The sequence below is a fragment of the Leptonotus elevatus genome, chromosome 19 (assembly GCF_054856555.1).
Source record: "Leptonotus elevatus isolate MCC_2025b chromosome 19, RoL_Lele_1.0, whole genome shotgun sequence".
In the NCBI taxonomy this organism is placed as follows: domain Eukaryota; kingdom Metazoa; phylum Chordata; class Actinopteri; order Syngnathiformes; family Syngnathidae; genus Leptonotus; species Leptonotus elevatus.
In genome coordinates, this window is record NC_141257.1 from 4,307,369 (window position 1) to 4,326,076 (window position 18,708).

At 41.1% G+C, this 18,708-nt stretch overlaps 3 protein-coding genes across 3 annotated transcripts; all 3 read left to right on the forward strand.

The window, feature by feature from the left end:
- Positions 1–508: 508 nt before the first annotated feature.
- On the forward strand, positions 509–8,456 carry LOC147157590 (maturin). Its single transcript, XM_086063473.1, has 3 exons — positions 509–931; positions 5,527–5,649; positions 7,272–8,456. The coding sequence occupies exons 1-3, from the start codon at positions 773–775 to the stop codon at positions 7,377–7,379; spliced, it is 390 nt and encodes a 129-aa protein (XP_085919599.1). The 5' UTR covers positions 509–772; the 3' UTR covers positions 7,380–8,456.
- Positions 8,457–9,610: 1,154 nt separating this feature from the next.
- Positions 9,611–15,197, forward strand: LOC147157591 (E3 ubiquitin-protein ligase ZNRF2-like). The gene is made up of 4 exons (XM_086063523.1): positions 9,611–10,421; positions 11,821–11,916; positions 13,765–13,870; positions 14,360–15,197. The coding sequence occupies exons 1-4, from the start codon at positions 10,091–10,093 to the stop codon at positions 14,415–14,417; spliced, it is 591 nt and encodes a 196-aa protein (XP_085919649.1). The 5' UTR covers positions 9,611–10,090; the 3' UTR covers positions 14,418–15,197.
- Positions 15,198–15,805: 608 nt separating this feature from the next.
- Positions 15,806–17,059, forward strand: LOC147157592 (thioredoxin-like protein 4A). The gene is made up of 4 exons (XM_086062974.1): positions 15,806–15,954; positions 16,153–16,340; positions 16,519–16,622; positions 16,708–17,059. The coding sequence occupies exons 2-4, from the start codon at positions 16,188–16,190 to the stop codon at positions 16,877–16,879; spliced, it is 429 nt and encodes a 142-aa protein (XP_085919100.1). The 5' UTR covers positions 15,806–15,954; positions 16,153–16,187; the 3' UTR covers positions 16,880–17,059.
- The last annotated feature ends 1,649 nt before the right edge of the window (positions 17,060–18,708 follow it).

An 18,708-nucleotide genomic window follows, 5' to 3' on the forward strand; every position in this document is an offset into this window, starting at 1 on the left:
ACGTCTGGTTTTAAAATGTGATTTTTAAATTTAAAAAATGAAACAAATAGTAAGAAGAGACAACAGACAAGTAATGTTTTTAAACCATTTTAACGACTACAATTAAAATGAATGTACAAATTACTTTCAAAACGTGATAAATACCTAATGATATACCATATTTATTATCCAACAATTAACAAACACATACAAATCACCGTACATTTATTTCAAAATATACACACACAGACAACATTGAGATGATACAGGTGTACCTAATGAAGTGTCCATTGGCAACAATACAGTACCACGTGACGTGGCTCATCACAAGTGTCATTTTGCATGACTTGTATTATCAAAGTATTTTGATATGAGTAAAAGTGCGCACGAAAACTACAGAGAAAAAAACGCCGGACGCTCCAACATGGACGCCTTCTTGGATCAACGTTCGTCATTGCGCTCCCCCCCCCCCCCCCCCCTCTCTCTCTCTCTCTCTCTCTTTTCCAGCGTCCCCTTTTGCGCGTGCATTATGCACTCACTCGCCCGCCGGACTGCTTTCATAACGGAGCGGAATGGCGCTCTCTTACTTCTGACTTGTTTTTTTTTTTTTTTCTAAAGAGGAGATGCGCAGACCGCAAGGCGGCTGCTGATGCGACCACCAGCTCGCCTCCTCTTTGTCTCGCTTCAACATCCGCATCGAGGAGCACCTTTGGGCGCAGGAAGGAGGAGGCGCAGGCGGAGGAGGAGGAGGAGGAGGACGAAGGAAGGCAGCGAGAAGGGGGGCTAACCGAGGATGGAGTTCAAGCATCTGGTGGAGGCGGCCGAGAAGTGGTGCTCGGGGAACCCGTTCGAGCTCATCTTCGCCGAGGAGGATGACGAGAGGCGGCTGGACTTCTACGCGGAGCCCGGCGTCTCCTTCTACGTGCTGTGCCCCGGCGGAACCGACACTTTCGTGAGTGGGCCTCTCCCCTCTCTCTCTCTCTCTTTCTATATATATATACACTGCACATGCATGTGTGTGCGTGTTGTAGCATAGGCGGGGTCCCCGTGGACTCGGAGGAAGGAATGGATGATGTCATGCGCCCAAACACAACCCCCCCCCCCCCCCCCCCACCCTTCCTATCAAATGACGTCCCCCCCTGGTTGGATTATGATGCATTACATGTCACATTCTGCTTGCTCGCTGCAGTGTCATATTATGCAATCATGCACCAACGCAGATTTGCACCATCATCCTCAAGGTTGATGCTGGGCAGAAAAGGCCACACTGCACAAAAAGAGTGGCGGCTGCTGGAGTTTATGATATAAATCAGCCATATACGTGTTTTATTCAAGGAGGCAGGAAAACAGAATAATGAGGCCTCGCCTACTCCATGCAGCCAAGCCTTGTTGATAAAAACAATTCCTGGAAAAGATGGCCTCCTTTGGACTGAGGATTATTTATGATGTTCTTTCCAAAGTTACTGTCGAAAAATTCTTTGGAATATGTACTATGCAGCCCTACTAGTCTAAATATGACATTCTGATTAATATTGCCTTTGTGGAATATGAATTAAGCAGCAACAGCCACCCGTTTTTATCCATCTCGGGGCGGCCATTTTGTCACTTGCTGTCAACGTAAATATAGATATATATATATTTAAGAACTTTTTATTGAACAATTAGAACAACAAAAAAAGGCATTCAAATGACATCGCAGTTGCTCAAGGCTCAGGTAATGACCAATCAGTGATGTTCACAAGGTGAGCCGTGATTGGTCGTTACCAAAGCCTTGAGCAACTGTGATGTCATTTTCAGTTGACAGTAGGTGACAAAATGGCCGCCCGCGAGATGGATACAAACGTGTGGATTTTGCTGCTTAACTCATTCACTGCCATTGACGGCTATAGACATCAAAAATTCATTTGAACTATTTCTATTAGTTTAATTTTCCCCCCACTTTTGTTAACAAGAGTATGAAAGCCTAAAAAAAATATTGTACATTTAGAACAGATATACAATTTGTGATTAATCGTGAGTTAACTAGTGAAGTCATGCGATTATATATGAAAAAATTTAATTGCCTGACGCCCCTCATTTTTAATAATCTTTTCTTTCTTTTTTTTAAGTCATTTTATTTTTAGTTTTTAATAATGTTTTCTTTAAAAAATATAAAAAGAAAAAAGAAAAGATTATTAAAAATTAGGGGCGTCAGGCGATTGTTTTTTTTAACCATAATTAATCGCACGACTTCACTAGTTAACTCACGATTAATCACAAATTGTATATCTGTTCTAAATGTACAATAAAAAAATTCTAGGTTTTTATACTCTTGTTAACAAATTAAAACAAAACAAATAAACAAATTAAACTAACTAATAATCTATAGCCGTCAATGGCAGTGAACGAGTTAATGAACGTTCCCTTTAAAAGATTTTGCAGACTGACTTAATTTGTCTCCCTCCGTTTTACATCTCGAACCCATCATCTCTAACTCCTGTGGCTTGCCATGTGTGTGCCGGGTGTGACGAAAGCATCAGACGGGAGGGCGAGTCTCTTGTCCAACTTTGAACAAGAAAAAAAAAAAATACCATCGATTTTTTTTCATGTCTTTTTCAAGGCAACATAGTGAGCGGTGGGGCTCTAGCGCCCTCTATTGGCCAGACACGACTGGTGGAAAAACAACTCAATTGTTGACAGAAGCATCATCGTGGTCGTCATCAGCGGTGCTGCAGCCCCCACCCTCGCTCTCAACCCTCCCACTCTCCCCAGCTTTAACGACAGGGGCCAGATGGAGATGACCCACGAGGCCCTCCTCGCTCGATCATGACACAGCAGTCGCCGTTATTTAGCCGGGCCTCTAATATGTAGACAAAAAAAGCCTCGCGTGGCGGCACGTTGTTGCGATGATGATATGAAAGACATCCAATTTAATGGCTCAATCGTTAGCTTCCCTCGCGCACGTCATTTGTCCCCTTTTATAGAGCTAAACAAAATGCGCCGTTTGCATACAGGACACAACATTAGGTACGCCCAAATCACTTCCAACGCAAGAGCCGTAGCCAAAATGTCGACTTTTTCATCAAGGATTGTTGTTTCTAATATTTTGTCCCTCTAATAGAGAGCCATAGAAACAGCTGGAGGAGATGCACTATTCTTTTCCAAACCAATGTGACTCACATGCGCAGGATTACCTAATATGGTAGGCAGGAAGTTGACTTCCAGTATATACGAAGATTTTGCTATCTGCCTCCATCCATCCATCCATCCATCCATCTCTCACTTTGTCGTCTTTATCTCCTGCCCTAGTTCGCAGTGTAACGCCGTATTCTAATACAACGCGGGCCAATTGCTGCGAGCCTACGCACGCACACTCACGCGCACACACATCAGCTACAATAACTGTCTCTCTGCGGGACTCTTAAAGCACCGAGCGCTCTCACTCACTCTAAAACCACGCACTGAAAACACTCAGGCCGTACTACACTTATGAAAAAAAATGAGGTGTAGCCATGTTTATTATTCTAAATTATGCAGCGTATTTGACACTTTTTCTGAGATTTTAATCGTGCTTAGACTTGCATGGCGGGCCACATTAAATGATCTCGAGGGGCCGTTTTATGGCCCACGTGCCACAGGTTGCACACTGGTTTTTGCATGCAAGTGATACGTTATCCCGACCTAAACAAACAAACAAACAAAAAATACAAGCATAAAATGTATAGAAAATACTGTACATATTGTGGTGATGTGCCTTTAAGAGGTGGTGCCAGTGACATCATCGAGTTGACGTGTGAGAGTCGGGGCGTGAGCTGTGGCCGACAGCAGCCCCTGCTTAAGTGCTTTAATGTTCCAATAATGATTATCATTGGTAATCTATTTCTCATAACATAGTGACAGGCAGGCCTATTAACTCATTCACTGCCATTGACGGCTATGAACGTCAAAAATTCATTTGAACAATTTCTATGAGTTTAATTTTTTCCCCCACTTTTGTTAACAAGAGTATGAAAATGTACATTTAGAACAGATATCAATTTGTGATTAATTGTGAGTTAACTAGTGAAGCCATGCGATAAATTACAATAAAAAAATTTAATTGCCTGAAGAGATGATTATTTTAAAAAATTAGGGGCGACAGGCTATTACAATTTTTACTCGTAATTAATCGCATGACTTCAATAGTTAACTCACGATTAATCACAAATGTTATATCTGTTCTAAATGTACAATAAAAAAAATCTAGGTTTTCATAATTTTTTAGCGAATAAAAATAGTTACAATTATTTTTTTGACGTCTATAACCGTCAATGGCAGTGAATGAGGTAAATGTGCTTCCACTAGATGGCAGCAGCAGGTTCAATTAACCTACGTATCCCACTTGATAATACCTTTTTCCTTTCAAGTAATCATCCCCAGATTTCGCAAATATAATGAAATAATAATGATAGGTTTTGTGCTATTTTTAATTTTTCAATATGCGTGCACTAGAGGACGCTGCAGCACAATATTCACTCCCATTCAAATAGGTCACACGCAGGTCACATGATCCGGCGCCTGACCTTGTAGATGTTTCACTTCTCGCTCATTAGTGAGTCAAATGGAGGCTTTGGGTGCCTTGCTCAAGCACGCTTTGCACAAGGGCTCAAGTCAACAGGGCATGAACATTTCCGGCCGTCTCTTCGCACGACTCCCTCGTGAGGGTGTGCCCGCTTAGAGGTGGAGATGAAAACCAAACACCCGAGGTGACCTTTTACATAATAAACAACATATTCAAATCAGCTTTTTTTTTTTGTTGTTTTATTTAAACACCACCTCGCAGCTATTATTTTTTTTTTTTTTTAACACAGACCTAATAGAAAATACATGAACCTGGCTGGCCACATTATTAGGTACACCCGAGTTGGAAGAAAAACATGTTTGTCAATTGTTATGGTGCATCGTGCACAAAGAAACACTGTTTGTAGTTAATAAATAATAATTTTGGGACCGATTGTTTTCGACGAGTGCTGGAATTATGTAACTGTTCGACCTTTGGAGCCCAGTTAAACAACACTAAAAAGCAAGTAGCGCTTATGGCGTGCTCCCAAATAAGTGCAAAGATGATCTTTTTTGATTTCCTGTTATGAGGAAGTGGACTTGATGGCTTATATTACCGTCAGAATGCTTCAGACCAAGAGCCCCCCCCCCCAATTCACGCTGATTTATCGCCTTTTTCGGTGGCCTCGACATGCCTGATGTGCATCCTTGTGTATTTTTTGTGTGTGTGTGGAATTTGCCAAAATAGACCCCACTTGACCATTTTCTCTTTTTTTTCCCTCCCACCAGTTGGATGCGAATTCTCTTATTTGTGCTCAATCCGCAGCATGTCGCTCACCCCTTTATCTGGTCTGATTACTCTGATCTGCTTTCCTTCGGCTGCACTGACCCTGACCCAGCAAAAAAAAAAAAAAAAAAAAAAAAAAGCGTAGGCCGCAAACTGAAGCCGGATAGCGGACTTCTCGTCCTGAATAGATGATTATTATTATTATTTTTTTAATGAAAACACATTGTTATGTGTTTGTACAGCACGTGTGGAGCGAGAGCGAGGACTGCCTACCATTCTTACAGCTGGCTCAGGATTACATCTCGTCCTGCGGCAAGAAGACCCTGCTGGAGGTGCTGCAGAAGGTCTTCACGTCCTTCAGGCCTGTAAGATAAAACAGTGTTGGTTTTGAACACGCTTTCGCACACACACACACACACAGTGAGTGACCTCACGATGCTGCGTTGGCGTCTCTCTCGAAACTGGAATTGATAAACAATGTTGAATTATTCATACAGTGGCGACGTGAGTTATATGAGGTGAAAGTGTGAAAATGCTTAATAAATGAGTTTGAGTTTCATATTCTGAAATTATTTAAAAAAAAAAAAAAGTTATACAAACATGTTGACAAATCTGGTAACTTGACAGTTTAGCTCACGATAGCTTGTCAAACATGAACTATGCTTCATGTAATAGTAAAAGTAATAAACCAGTGACCCCCCCCAGCCACCCCCCCTCCCCAAGTCACCGTATCATGAAAATAAATGTCTTATGAGTAAAACGTCCAAGTATATAAAATGAGGTTTCAATGTAAAAAAAAATCAGGCCATTGTCTCCGCTCTGCTACTTAGCCGTTAGCTTGCTCGCGAGCTAACAGGCTTCTGGGGTTCCTGTCGGCGGGCTCATTCGTGACGCCACATCCTCACTCGGCAATTTAATTTGAATACTGACCCTGAGCCGTTCTGTATATTGTGGCAATTTAATTTGAATACTGACCCTGAGCCGTTCTGTATATTGTGGCATCCAGGGAAGATGCTGTAAGCATGGCTAGCTAGCTAACTCCAGCTAGCGAGTGGTGACTGTGACCAATCAAGATTCCACTCGGTCAGGGGTCAGCAACCTTTCCTGTCAAAAGGCCCTTTTATGCAAAATTTTAAAAATAAATTGTATGGAGCCGCAAAACATTTGAAGATTGTGATGAAGGAAGCAGTGTGTTAGTGTTACTCTAATAGGGCCCCAAGAGCTAATTAGAGCTGTAACAGAACAGAAAACTGTGCAACGTCCAAAACATAGAAAATCATTTTATTCTTTTATTTTCTGGTTGTTGTTTTTTTATAACTTTTGTATAAATGTTATGGTAATTTTAAGGATTTCTTCTTTTGTTTTTGGACATTTTATAGTTACTTTTTTTTGAATGTTTTCTTGTCTGCCTTTTCAAAATCAATTTTCTGACTTTTTGGGCGATTCCAAAGACTAAAAAGAATATTTTTGAACATTTTCTTTTCTGCCTTTTTTTTTAAAAACTATTTAATCCTCTGACATTTTTGGCAATTTCATTGACATTTTATGGTCATTTTCTGAATTTGCTCTTCCCTTTTGGACATTTATGGGTCATTTTTAAAATGTCTTCATCTACTTTTTCTGACAACTTCAAAATTTGAACTGACATTTTTTGAATATTTATTCTTTTTTTTTTATATCTAAATCAGTTCATTTAACGAATATTTTATCACACACAAAAAAAATCATCTCTACTATTTTTATTTTTTATGTTGCAGACCCCTGGCCTAGTTTGTCATTTATCGCGGAATCAACTCCATTTGCCACATTTAACTGTTGAGTCTCGCTTGAAACTTCTGACTTGCACATACTGTATGTGACTGACTCCCACCGCTTTACTCACCTAATTAAAAAGTACTGAATGTTGAGCCTATTGACACGAGCACAATCTGTACACTTCCAAGCATGTTCTCAAAACTCAACATCGTCCTCCGTCTCCTCCCGCCAGCTGCTGGGGCTCCCTGACATAGAAGACGAGACGTTTGAGCACTACCACGCCGACGTGGAGGGCGAGCCGGGTCCCGACCACCAGCAGATGGGGGTCAGCCAGCAGTGACGAGGGAGGAAGCCGGCCTGGGATCCTGGGGGCCTCACTACTGACACACCTACACACACACACACACACACACACAGGGCCAACTTACTAAAAAAAAATGCACCATCATGTTCTTGAATGTTGCTTTGCTTTGAAAAAGGCGTGCGCTCCGTTGCACTTGGTTGAACCCCGTCCCCTCCAGTTCCCTGCACACAAACATAACAGGGCTATGTGACCCGCGCCGACGCGAAAACCATCATAATCGCTCACCGTTTTCGGTTAACCTTCCACGGCACCACTTTGAGGCGAAATGTGACCGCTAACCCACTTTCAAACGCTCGCCCTGGCGACAACATGCAAACGGCAGAGAGGAGGACGGATGAGTGGAAAACACACAAAAATGAGGCGAGATTTTTCCATTTGCGCTTTTTTAGGTGAACCTCAAGTGTTTTGACTGCGATTCCAAATAGCATATTACGCATTTCCTTAACACGAGGGGCATGGAGAATTTCTCGGGTTACATCATCATAGGAGGACTGCACCACCCCCCCCCTTTTTTTTTTTTTGCTATCTTGTGACTGTCACAACAAAAGGCCCTGTGCTGCAGTCCACGCTCTTCCTGGTTTTAGTGTCACATGACACCCTCGTTTATCTTTATCTTAAATGTGGTCTTCCTAGTTGTTGCCTTGCCTCTCCCTGCACACGCTGTTCACATACCTTTAAATTTTAGCCTACTTTAACAAAATGGCAGAAGGGTAGTACACTATGTACATTTTTTGCTCCTGGAAAAGGTACAAAGTTATCCCGGAGTCCGATAACATTATTGCACAGAGGCACAGAAATGGACTCCACAGTTGTACTCCACATATTTTCCGACAGTTGAAATCGGATTTGTGTTGCTATTTGCCGCTTGGCGCAAACCCCGCCACTCGCCACCGCCTTTGCCACGCAGATGGTTTATCTTTAGCCTGTGTTTGTGTCATCCTAGGCCTCTTCCCGATGTTCCTCATGCAATGTATCTTTATTGCGTTTGTCCCCCTGAGACGTGCGTGCGTGCGTGTGTGCGTGCAATTGTTCCAATAAAGCGTGTGAACCCAATTTCCGGTTGTCGTGCAGTGGTTATTTGTCGGGGGTCAATTTTCATTCGTTTCATCGGGCCTGCGGCAAATGTCGCAAAATGAATAATTTTCAAGATTCTTAAAAAACAAACAAAAAAAAACGTCAAGTTTGATGGAAACTTCCACTGACCATAAAGAATTATCAAAAAATAAAATTTCAGGGGGTCGGTTTTCTTCCCTTTTGTCGTTGTGTTTTTTTTTTATTATTGTTGCAAAATGACAACAAAATAAATTTTTAAAAATGGCAATAAAACAAATCTGGGAGAAGTTTTTACCATTTCATGTCACAAAATGTAGTTATTTATTTTAAGTTGCTACTGAAAAAAAGTTTCAGACCCGAGTTTGACATTGACCCATGAATAGCAAAATAAATAAATAAATAAATAAAATCAGGGGGGTCTTCTCTTACTGTTTCTTTAATTAAGTTGCTAAAAATGGTTTGTGCTGATTCCCCAGAAAATGTCAAAAATAATACATATTTTTGTTGGGTCAATGTTTCATTTTGTCCACACTCGGGCAGTGTGGTGACCTAGTGGTTAGCATGCCTGCCTCATAATCTAGGTTCTTAGTTCAAATCTTGACTCGAGCCTTTGAGTGGAGTTTTCATGTCCTCACCGGCTTCCTCCCACATCCTAAAAACATGCACGTAGGTTCATTTAAGGCTCTCAAGGACGAAAATGAGTGTGAATGTGTGTGTGCTCTATTCGGTTTAAGTCTGGGGAATAACTTGGATGCAAGCTGCGGTGATGTAGTAACTGCAAGTGAAGATAATGAGAGTGTGAAAGGTACTGCTGTGTCTATCCCTGCGATTGACTATGGCAACATGTCTTGAGCCAACAACAGGCCGCAGGGCTCAGGTGCTGACGTCACGACCTATCCGACGCAGTCGCCCAAATGCCGGGTCGGAAACGAGAACAAATAATACAGCCTTCAAAATTAAAAAAGAAAATCACTTGTGGTTCAGCAACCGAGTACACAAATATACATGTAGAATTGAAGCATATTGATTGTAGAATTAATCTTAATATCGTATAAAAGGGATCAATCTTAAATTGTACCATTATTTGAGATCGAGGAGTCGCACGTGAATTTTTACTTTGAAGGCAACAAAGTCTCCTCTTGACGTCCGCTTCCGGCGGGAGGAGGAGAGCAATCCCTGCTTTTATTTTTCTCTCCAGACGGTCCACAGTCGAGAACAAAAACAAACTTGAACTACGTGGGATGCGTGTCAACTCTTGATTATAAGCTCGTATGTCCGAGGAGGATCAACGGATGGCGTCCAGTTGAAGAGAATCTACGTTTTTTCAACCTTTGTTCTGTTTTCGGGGCTAAACGAGCGAAGTGGGAGGGCTCTGCCGAGCTAAAGAAAAAAACAACAACAACAAAACAATAACAAACAAAAAACGCCCGTTTGGAAAATTAAAGTTGCGTGTCAACCAATGCGCACTTTTACGCACCAGGCTGGAACTTTAAGATGTCTCGACGCGACAATGTCGCTTTGACTTGCGTTTCCTTTGTCGCTCTCACATCGTCAGGACGGTAAGCATGTGTTAAGCCCCACTCAAGAGCTTGACGAGCTTCGCCCCGATCACAAAACAACAGAAACGAAACAACATGGGGGGCAAACAAAGCAGTCCCGTGTACGACGGTAGAACCCGGGCATATTCCAGCTCGGATCTGCCGTCCGGGAACTCCGGCGGAGGGGAAAGGTTTGCGGGATTCAGGTACACCAACGGACCCGAGGGGCCCCGGATCAGGTACACGGGTGGGGGCCCCACCAGCTCAGGCCTCAGCATACCGGCCGGGGGCAGATCGGGCTCGCACGCCCTCAGTCAAAATCTGGACGGCACAGATGGCGACGACGACGACGGACAGATGACCCCCGAAGGCCATAGGCTGCTAATAGGGTCCCTGCCGGCTCATCTGTCCCCCCGTCTGCTGACAGGTAAGATCAAGATCGGGTTGCTCGAGATCAAAGTTTGTCCTTGTGCATTATAAGTAGTTAAAGGTTCCTTTTTTTTTGTTGCAGTGAACTATTAGTCAAAACATGTTTCACAATTCACAAATGGGTTCTCTTGAGTCCCAAAAACTCAAAAATGTCCATCATTATGAATGCATGCTCAATAGGGTTCAAGTCTGGGGACTGCAAAATTGTCTTCACAAATCACTTTTTTTTCTTTTTTAAATGTGACTTTCTAGAACAACAGATTTGTTATTTTAAATATTGAACGCCCTCATGGGGCAGTACAGTACACGGCCCACGTGCCGCATGTTGCCCACCTGCTCTGGGCCTATCCATTGTTCTCTTCCGCAGAACATATTACTTCACCTCTTAACTTTACCATGCGTGTCCTATCGAAATTAATATAAGCTTAGTGTACTATATATATATATATATATATATATATATATATATATATATATATGCGCATATTTTTTATTTACCTGTATTTTTCCACTGGGGCATATGGCACTTAGAGCATAACAGCCGTCGCTGTTTGATTGCAGCCACAGGTGGCTGTTTTGTTTAAGAGTCTCCCTCCCTCCCTGCTCCCCCCTCCCCCCTCTTTAACCGTCTTGCAAAACCGGCCTGTTTTTCACGGCGACCGCGAGAGGGAAGAGTGCATAATGTAGGTCAGCAGATAAGAGCGGCCTGCTGGTTACACATTTGCACGCACACACACACGCACACACTTCCTGGTGGGGCGTGTCCTAAAGTAGACAAAACAGAACTTACACAAAACAGTCAACTGTCCCACCCCCCCCCCCCCCCCCCTCCTTATCATAAAATTGAAACAAAGCTTTCCATGTCATTTCCTTATTGTGACTCCTGATATGACTCCTCGTGGTGATGATTTCCCGCACGAGGAAGGGCAATCATTAATGACCAGCGGATCTTCTGTCGTGCTGTTCCTCTTTTTTTATTTTTTTTTCCTGATGTTTGCTGGCGGACACATGGCGCACATATGATGCATTGGAGGCCATTTCCCGATTTGGATTTCATCATCATACTCCAGCCAGTGGACGCTTGCCCGGTTAATCTGGCCGAGAAGCTGCTCCAAATCCACGTATACGGGCTTCAAATTATGACTCGATTAAACACTAAACCAGCCGGTCACATGGCGTGCGTTTCCAGAAGAATGTGTCGCGAGGTACATTATGACCTTGCACAATTGAAATGAAAAGAATGGCTGCAGATAATCGAGCCAGAAAGTCCGTGGCATGCTCGGCGTCCTAAAATGGTGTTTCCGGAAAGGATGTGTCGTGTGTTGTGTATCTGTCAATTTGAGACCACATCTGGGTCCTCTTCATTTTCCTCTCTTTGTGTTCTATGTCCTCCACAGGTTTCCACTGTCCTGTCTGCTCCAAGTTCATGGCGTCGGATGACATAGAGAAACATCTGCTCATGTGTTTCAGCAAATCGCGCCTCACCTATAACAGTAAGAACGACACCTTTCACCTTCAGACCTACTCGCAATAGGTGACAGTTCAAAATATAGACATATTTAAACAGGTTAACTAATTAAAAAAAAAAAACGTTTTTAAAGTACTCCTTAGCAGCTGTTCTGTCACTTTGTGGAAATGGGAACAAAGACTCGTTCACACACTTCTCCAAATAAGAGGAAAGATGTGTAAAATGTTACCGAACAAAAACAGCATGCTAGCTTAATGCTAGCAAACCATTTGAAATGCCAGTGACTGGCTAATGGCACATTAGCATAAACATTACGAGAAATTAGCATGGATCGTGTTACCGTAACAATAAACCTTCAAACAGTTGCTACTTTACTCCACACGGGGCAGCAACGCAGACAAGCAGCGCATTACAATACTCACAACATGCATGTCTTCTCTCCTCTTTGAGAACTTTTTTTTTTCTTATGCTGTAGCTATTTCTATTAGTTTAACATTTTTTTTCACTTTTGTTAACAAGAGTATGAAAACCTAGACATAAAAAAAAAAAAATCTTTTTTTTTTAATATTTAAATTTATTAAATAGGGGCGTCAGGCAATTAAATTATAAAAAATTAGGGGCGTCAGGCGATTAAAATTTGTAATTGTAATTAATCGCATGACTTCAATAGTTAACTCACGATTAATCACAAATTTTATATATGTTCTAAATGTACAACAATTTTCGTCTAGGTTTTCATACTCTTGTTAACAAAAGTGAAGGGAAAAAAAAAGTTAAACTAATAGAAATAGTTCAAATGAATTTTTGCTGCCGTCTATAGCCGTCAATGGCAGTGAATGAGTTAATGATAATCGCCACCTTGCATTATATAAATATATAGAGCTACAAAAAAAATAATACTTGGTCATCTGCGTGTGCCTACAACGTAAATAAATATGAAAAATACACGGGCGCACGTGCAAGGCTTTTCCTATAAATAATGTGATCGCTCATGCTGTGTGATGTACGCGATTTATAATTAATGCAACCACCACCGTGCACGTTAGAAATTAAATTAATTAATTCCATGACATGGTCGTAATTAAAAACATTTGTATCTCTAATCATCTTTCCCCATTGAAATGAATGGAAATTGCATTAATATGTCCCAACATACACCCAAAACAAAAACAAAAATTAAAATAAGGAAAATAGCACTGTAGAATATTGTATTTTATAAAAACTTAGTCACCACGACATAATAAATTTTTGCTTAATTAAATGATCATTGTGCTGCTGATTCTGGTGTGCGTGCCTTGGCCACCTGAGGGCAGTGTAATACATACAGATCTACATTGAACTGCTCAGAACTCCTCGGTAAACTGCAATGATTAAGTCAAAGCAAAAAAAAATTGTATGAACCACAGCTTGTATTGTCAAAAACTGCAATTACAACAACTACAATTAGAAATCAGAGTTGAGAGAGAAAAAAAAAATCCACAAGCAGTTCAGTCCACACGCACATAATCATGCAATTAATGCAATTGCTCCACCATCGGTTATTCATGACCATCACCGTGCACAGTAGAAATAAACGCGGCATCCCATTCATCCCTCTCCTAATCCACGCTGATATTATTATCTCAATGCAAGGTTCGATATTCTATACATCCAGTACATGACAGTGCTACCAGTAAGCCGAGTATTGATACGTGGGCCTGTCGACGCGTGAAATACAGCCAAGTACGCCACATGCTTCAAATAATGATTTTTTTTTTCTCCTATAAGTTGAAATTGTATCACAGGTTGCAAAAAAAAATGCAGGGTCCAGTAAGTCATCTGATATTTGATACCATGTTTGTTTTGTGTATTTATTTATTTTTTCCCGTGTCAGAGGACATCCTGTCCAGAGATTCTGGGGAATGTGCCATCTGCTTAGAGGAGCTGGAGCAAGGCGACACCATTGCCAGACTCCCCTGCCTCTGTATCTACCATAAAGGGTAATTTATACAGTATACAGAGTTGCTACGACTCGAAGCTTAGGCTTCCTTAGCAGGATTCTTTATATATATATATATATATACACAGGTTAAAAAAAAATCAAAAAAATCTTTATTGATACTTATGTCGTAAACGCGTAGAGTTCAGTCACTCATTTCAGAACGACCCTTCACCACTATTTAACTTTTGGACCAACTTGTCTTCCAATAGCTGTAAGCGATGGCACATATTAAGAACACTTTTATTGTCGTTGGCAAGCAAAGCTTGAGAAAACATTCACACATTCCAAAACGCTTAATCCTTATATACTGTTTGGGTCAAATTTGACAAGAATAGAAATACCCTAAATGTCATTTTACTCTCCTTTTTTTCTGAAACATTGGTTAAATATGAAGCATGGAAATTGAACAAAAGCCAAGTGATTTTGTTTTAATGCTAACTTCCATGCAATTGTCTTCTTTTTTGTGTGTGTGTGTGTGTGTTTCCAGGTGTATAGACGAATGGTTCGAAGTGAATCGCTCGTGTCCGGAGCATCCCTCCAACTAGCAAAGAGTACAGTGAATCAATCGACTGTACCCAACCTTATTCTTAACACTGTACGCTGCGGTGTTGTAATTTTGTTTAAGTGCTCATCAGGGATTGTAAACATGATTTTGTAGCGGATTACTCGTGCGGCCTCGCGGGAGAGAGACGTCGATGGATTTGACTTCCATTTTATTTTCGTTCGGGGTGTCGTGGAATGTGCGGCGGAAAACTACTGGCGGGAGACTACTTGTGTCTCCAAAAGTGAATGTTCATCGGGCTTTTTTGCTGGCTCGAGCCTTTCCCGAAAAACTGGGATCCGGTGGATGGAACTGTGTTGGGATGGGGGAGTAATGTGACATTTCGATAAGAGATTTTTCTGGTTGTTGTCGTTGCCTGTTCTGTACTGGCTGAACCATGTGATGAAAAAAAAAAAAAAGCCATACAGAATACAAGATGCCTATTATATCAGCTTTAAGGGATGGTTAGCGTTGATGGCAGTAGTTTTTTTTTCCCGATATTAAAACAAATGTGTCATAGACCAAATAGTCTTAACATGCTCGGCTATTCTGAACCACATCCATGCAAATGTGCAGCATGTAGAAAGTGGAATTGACGATAGGCTCGGACATATCTTTATGTTGATTCGTACGCTCTTTGAAAAGGAGCGTCATAATATGCTGCTATGTCATAGACTGGAAAGTTTCCTATAACCTTTGGATCTTTGTTCAGTGTCATTTCTATTTGTACTGTAATGAATTGCACAAGAAAATAAATGTTTTGTCATTGTGTCTCTTTACGGCATACGACGTGATCTTCAAGCATTAAAACCAGAGTGTATGTACCATGAAAAACAAAAAGTTTAAACAAAAGACATAACCAAAGTATATGGACCTCAGAAGATCTATCTGCAGTGACATACATTTTGCACCTGTTGCTATACCTCCCCAAACCAATCCTGCTTTGTCACTATTTGACAGTCGGGATAAATACCAATGTTAGACTCTCATTTTATTTTAACTATATCTTTTAAACATTGTGTGCAATTATTACATTGCCACTCCTGTTAACATTAACACCTAGTCTTTCTCTTTCAGTTAAAAATAAACCATTATCCGGTTATATAGTAGATGATCATGTCACTAACTTTTTTCTAGAAGTTTAACTAGGATGAGGAATAATGTGTTGCATTATCCTGCTTAAATTCACACAACTGTACTTTCAAGCAATATTCCTGACAAAAAAGGAAAAATAAGCACTGAGTAATTCTGAGGTTTTAAAAAAAACATTACATTTTGCTATTTTAAAACAGTTTTACAAAAATATTCGTCTTTATGCTTTTAATGAAAAAATTATTTTTTTTCTCTGACCAGACAGCACCGAATCAAAACAACTAACGTCACAGCAATGTACTTCTGTCGCGTGCTGATGACGTCGGATAACGCTCGGCAACGTTCTCGGCAAAAAGCCACGGTTTGGAATTGCTGTAAACACGCTTAATTTAGCATCTTTTACCCATTAATTAAGACGGATCGCACTTTTTTTTTACGTGTATACTAAGGTAAGTGTCTCACTTGTCATGTATTATCAACGGTTGTTTGATTAGGTATGGATGTTTAAAGCTAACACGACAGCTCATTAGCCATCAAGCTAGCAGCTCCGACACAATATCTTCGCTTTTCTTCGAATCATTTCATATAGTTTGTAAAATATGACAAAAGAATATATTGGATCCATCCGACACTGCTCTCGATTTCAGGAGTGTGGCGTGGACGACGACGACGACGTTTGAAAATGTCGTACATGCTACCGCATCTCCACAATGGCTGGCAGGTCGACCAAGCCATCCTATCTGAGGAGGACCGAGTGCTCGTCATCCGCTTCGGACACGACTGGGACCCGACGTGTATGAAAATGGACGAGGTTCTTTACAGCATCGCCGAAAAGGTTAGCAAAAACTTGATTTTGCGTTGTCAAAAAAAAAAACATGCTCAATAGCACCCACTCGCACAAATGTAGATTTAAACTGTGGAGAGAAAAAAAGTAAAATAATTGTTTGTGAATTGTTTTTCAAATCTGTACAAACGCCTCCTGTAACAATGTGTCCATTTCGCTGCTCTGACAGGTGAAAAACTTTGCCGTCATCTACCTGGTGGACATCACAGAAGTGCCCGACTTCAACAAGATGTACGAGTTGTACGACCCCTGCACTGTCATGTTCTTTTTCAGGTACAATGCTTCAGAAATCAGTCATGTTGTTTGTTTTCGATTCAAGCCTGTCTCACAGTCAAATAATGTCCTCCGTCCCCACAAGGAACAAGCACATCATGATTGATTTGGGCACCGGCAACAACAACAAAATCAACTGGACAATGGAAGACAAGCAGGAGATGATAGACATTGTGGAGACGGTGTACAGAGGAGCAAGAAAAGGACGAGGTCTGGTGGTGTCCCCCAAGGATTATTCCACGAAATACAGATATTGATTTTATTCTGTTGAATTTTGTAGTAGTTTTTTTTGTGACTCGCTTGGTTGACATTTTTAAACGTTTAGTTCAATGAAGTTTTTCCTCATTTATTTCAACTTTTAAGTACTTTTTTTCATGGTGCTCAACAATAATCAAGGCCTCATTTTTTTCATAATAAAGTCCGATATGAATGGGAAATGTTGTTATTGTTGTGAGCAGACTTTTCATACTTATGTATGTTGTTGTATAAGCGTTCATGTTTTTATACACTCAAAAGTTAATCGTTTCACATTTAATTGATTACTTGCTCCCATCAAGGTTATGATAGTTAGAAAGTAACAAAAACTAACTGAAATGAAAACTAACTGAAACTACATCTTACGGTAACTAACTATAATTATCATGAAATTGTCCGTTTTCAACTTTGTCAATATCATACAAGAGCTTTTGGGGTCCATTTTAAATGTTTATTTCAGGATTACTGTATGTAAAAAAAAAAAAAAAAATGCATGTTCAAACAGTCCTTTGAGAATTGTAGCTTACTTTAATACCTAAACTAGTGATGTTTGTTTTTTATCTCGACAGTACTGTAAATGAAAAAAATAAATTCAGAATTTTAGGGGGGGGGGGGGGAAAGCTCTAATAAACAAATAAGTGAATTACAAAAAAAAGGCGAAAACTAAGTAAAATAAAAATTCCAAAACCACTATAACACAGGGTTGCATTTTGTTTAACTGAAAATCTGCAATGTGCAATGTTGCAAATGTTCCACTAGATGACGCCAAAGTAGTGACTAAAAATGATATTTAAGTCTGTTTTTGGTCAATTAAAAAAATACACCATTAAATGGAAAGATAGACCGACAGTAACAACCACCATTTAATAATACTGAAAACAATACTTTTTTTTCCAGATGTGGCATGGACCCCCAAGTGACATTATTTCCCCTGCTGTACATAATATTATATAAGATGAAATCTAACCATCCACCCATTTACTATAGTTTTGTGCTGGTGAGCTGGAGCCTTTTGCATCTTACTTTTGGTGAGAGGCGTTGAAGAGCAAAATCCACAATTCTGCAAAGTGACACATTTAAACTGGAGCCAAACAACCAAAGCTCCCCCATTGACATTTTCCTCCCCCGGAAATCAAGTCAACCATCGCGTCCCTATTTACACCCCCTGCGGGGGCCCTCTTGTCCCTTCCACTTACATTAACCTACAAAGGTTTTGGCATACATTTGCGACTGGCCCTCCAGGGGCCGGTGACGTTACATTGGTCCGTTATAATTCACATCATCACGCATTGTTGTTCCTTATTACTGTTAATCGACTGAGTGTGGCGGGAAAATGGGAGGCGCATAGTAAATCATTTTTGGACCAATTTCCCACCCTGGTGTGCCTCCAGTCTTGATGTGGAGCACCAGAGTCCAAACCGTAAAGTGGCCCCGTGTTAATCCGTGATCTGTTTTCAACTGATAGGGGATCGCAACGGAGAGGGGGTGTGGTTAAACTGTGAAGCGGAGCGCCCATGGGGGGGCGACGTGTTGGCATGCCTCTATAGTCGGATACTAAATAAAACCCCAACATGGGGGGAGGAGAGGGTAGTTGCAACCCCCCCCCCTCCAACCCCCCCCCCCCCCCCCCCACCAAAGCATCCTTCTATACTGGAAAGACTTATTCCATTTCTCCCATTCCAACAATGATCTTTGCATAAGAGGCGCACATCAGGGAACGATATCGAGCCCCATATGTTGCCGTGTTTGTTTTCCTACAAAGAAAGCGAGACAGCGGAGGGATGACGAGTCCAAATCTAAGATGGCGGGGGGGGGGTAGTTTTTTGTTGCC

Bases quoted from the DNA above. Each gene is read 5' to 3' on its own strand.
- LOC147157590 (XM_086063473.1), top strand. From the start codon at position 773: ATGGAGTTCAAGCATCTGGTGGAGGCGGCCGAGAAGTGGTGCTCGGGG. The intron at 932-5,526 runs GTGAGTGGGCCT...GTGTTTGTACAG, and splicing joins CCGGCGGAACCGACACTTTC to CACGTGTGGAGCGAGAGCGA. The intron at 5,650-7,271 runs GTAAGATAAAAC...TCCTCCCGCCAG, and splicing joins TCTTCACGTCCTTCAGGCCT to CTGCTGGGGCTCCCTGACAT.
- LOC147157591 (XM_086063523.1), top strand. From the start codon at position 10,091: ATGGGGGGCAAACAAAGCAGTCCCGTGTACGACGGTAGAACCCGGGCA. The intron at 11,917-13,764 runs GTAAGAACGACA...TTCCCGTGTCAG, and splicing joins ATCGCGCCTCACCTATAACA to AGGACATCCTGTCCAGAGAT. The intron at 13,871-14,359 runs GTAATTTATACA...GTGTGTTTCCAG, and splicing joins CTCTGTATCTACCATAAAGG to GTGTATAGACGAATGGTTCG.
- LOC147157592 (XM_086062974.1), top strand. From the start codon at position 16,188: ATGTCGTACATGCTACCGCATCTCCACAATGGCTGGCAGGTCGACCAA. The intron at 16,341-16,518 runs GTTAGCAAAAAC...CTGCTCTGACAG, and splicing joins TTTACAGCATCGCCGAAAAG to GTGAAAAACTTTGCCGTCAT. The intron at 16,623-16,707 runs GTACAATGCTTC...CGTCCCCACAAG, and splicing joins ACTGTCATGTTCTTTTTCAG to GAACAAGCACATCATGATTG.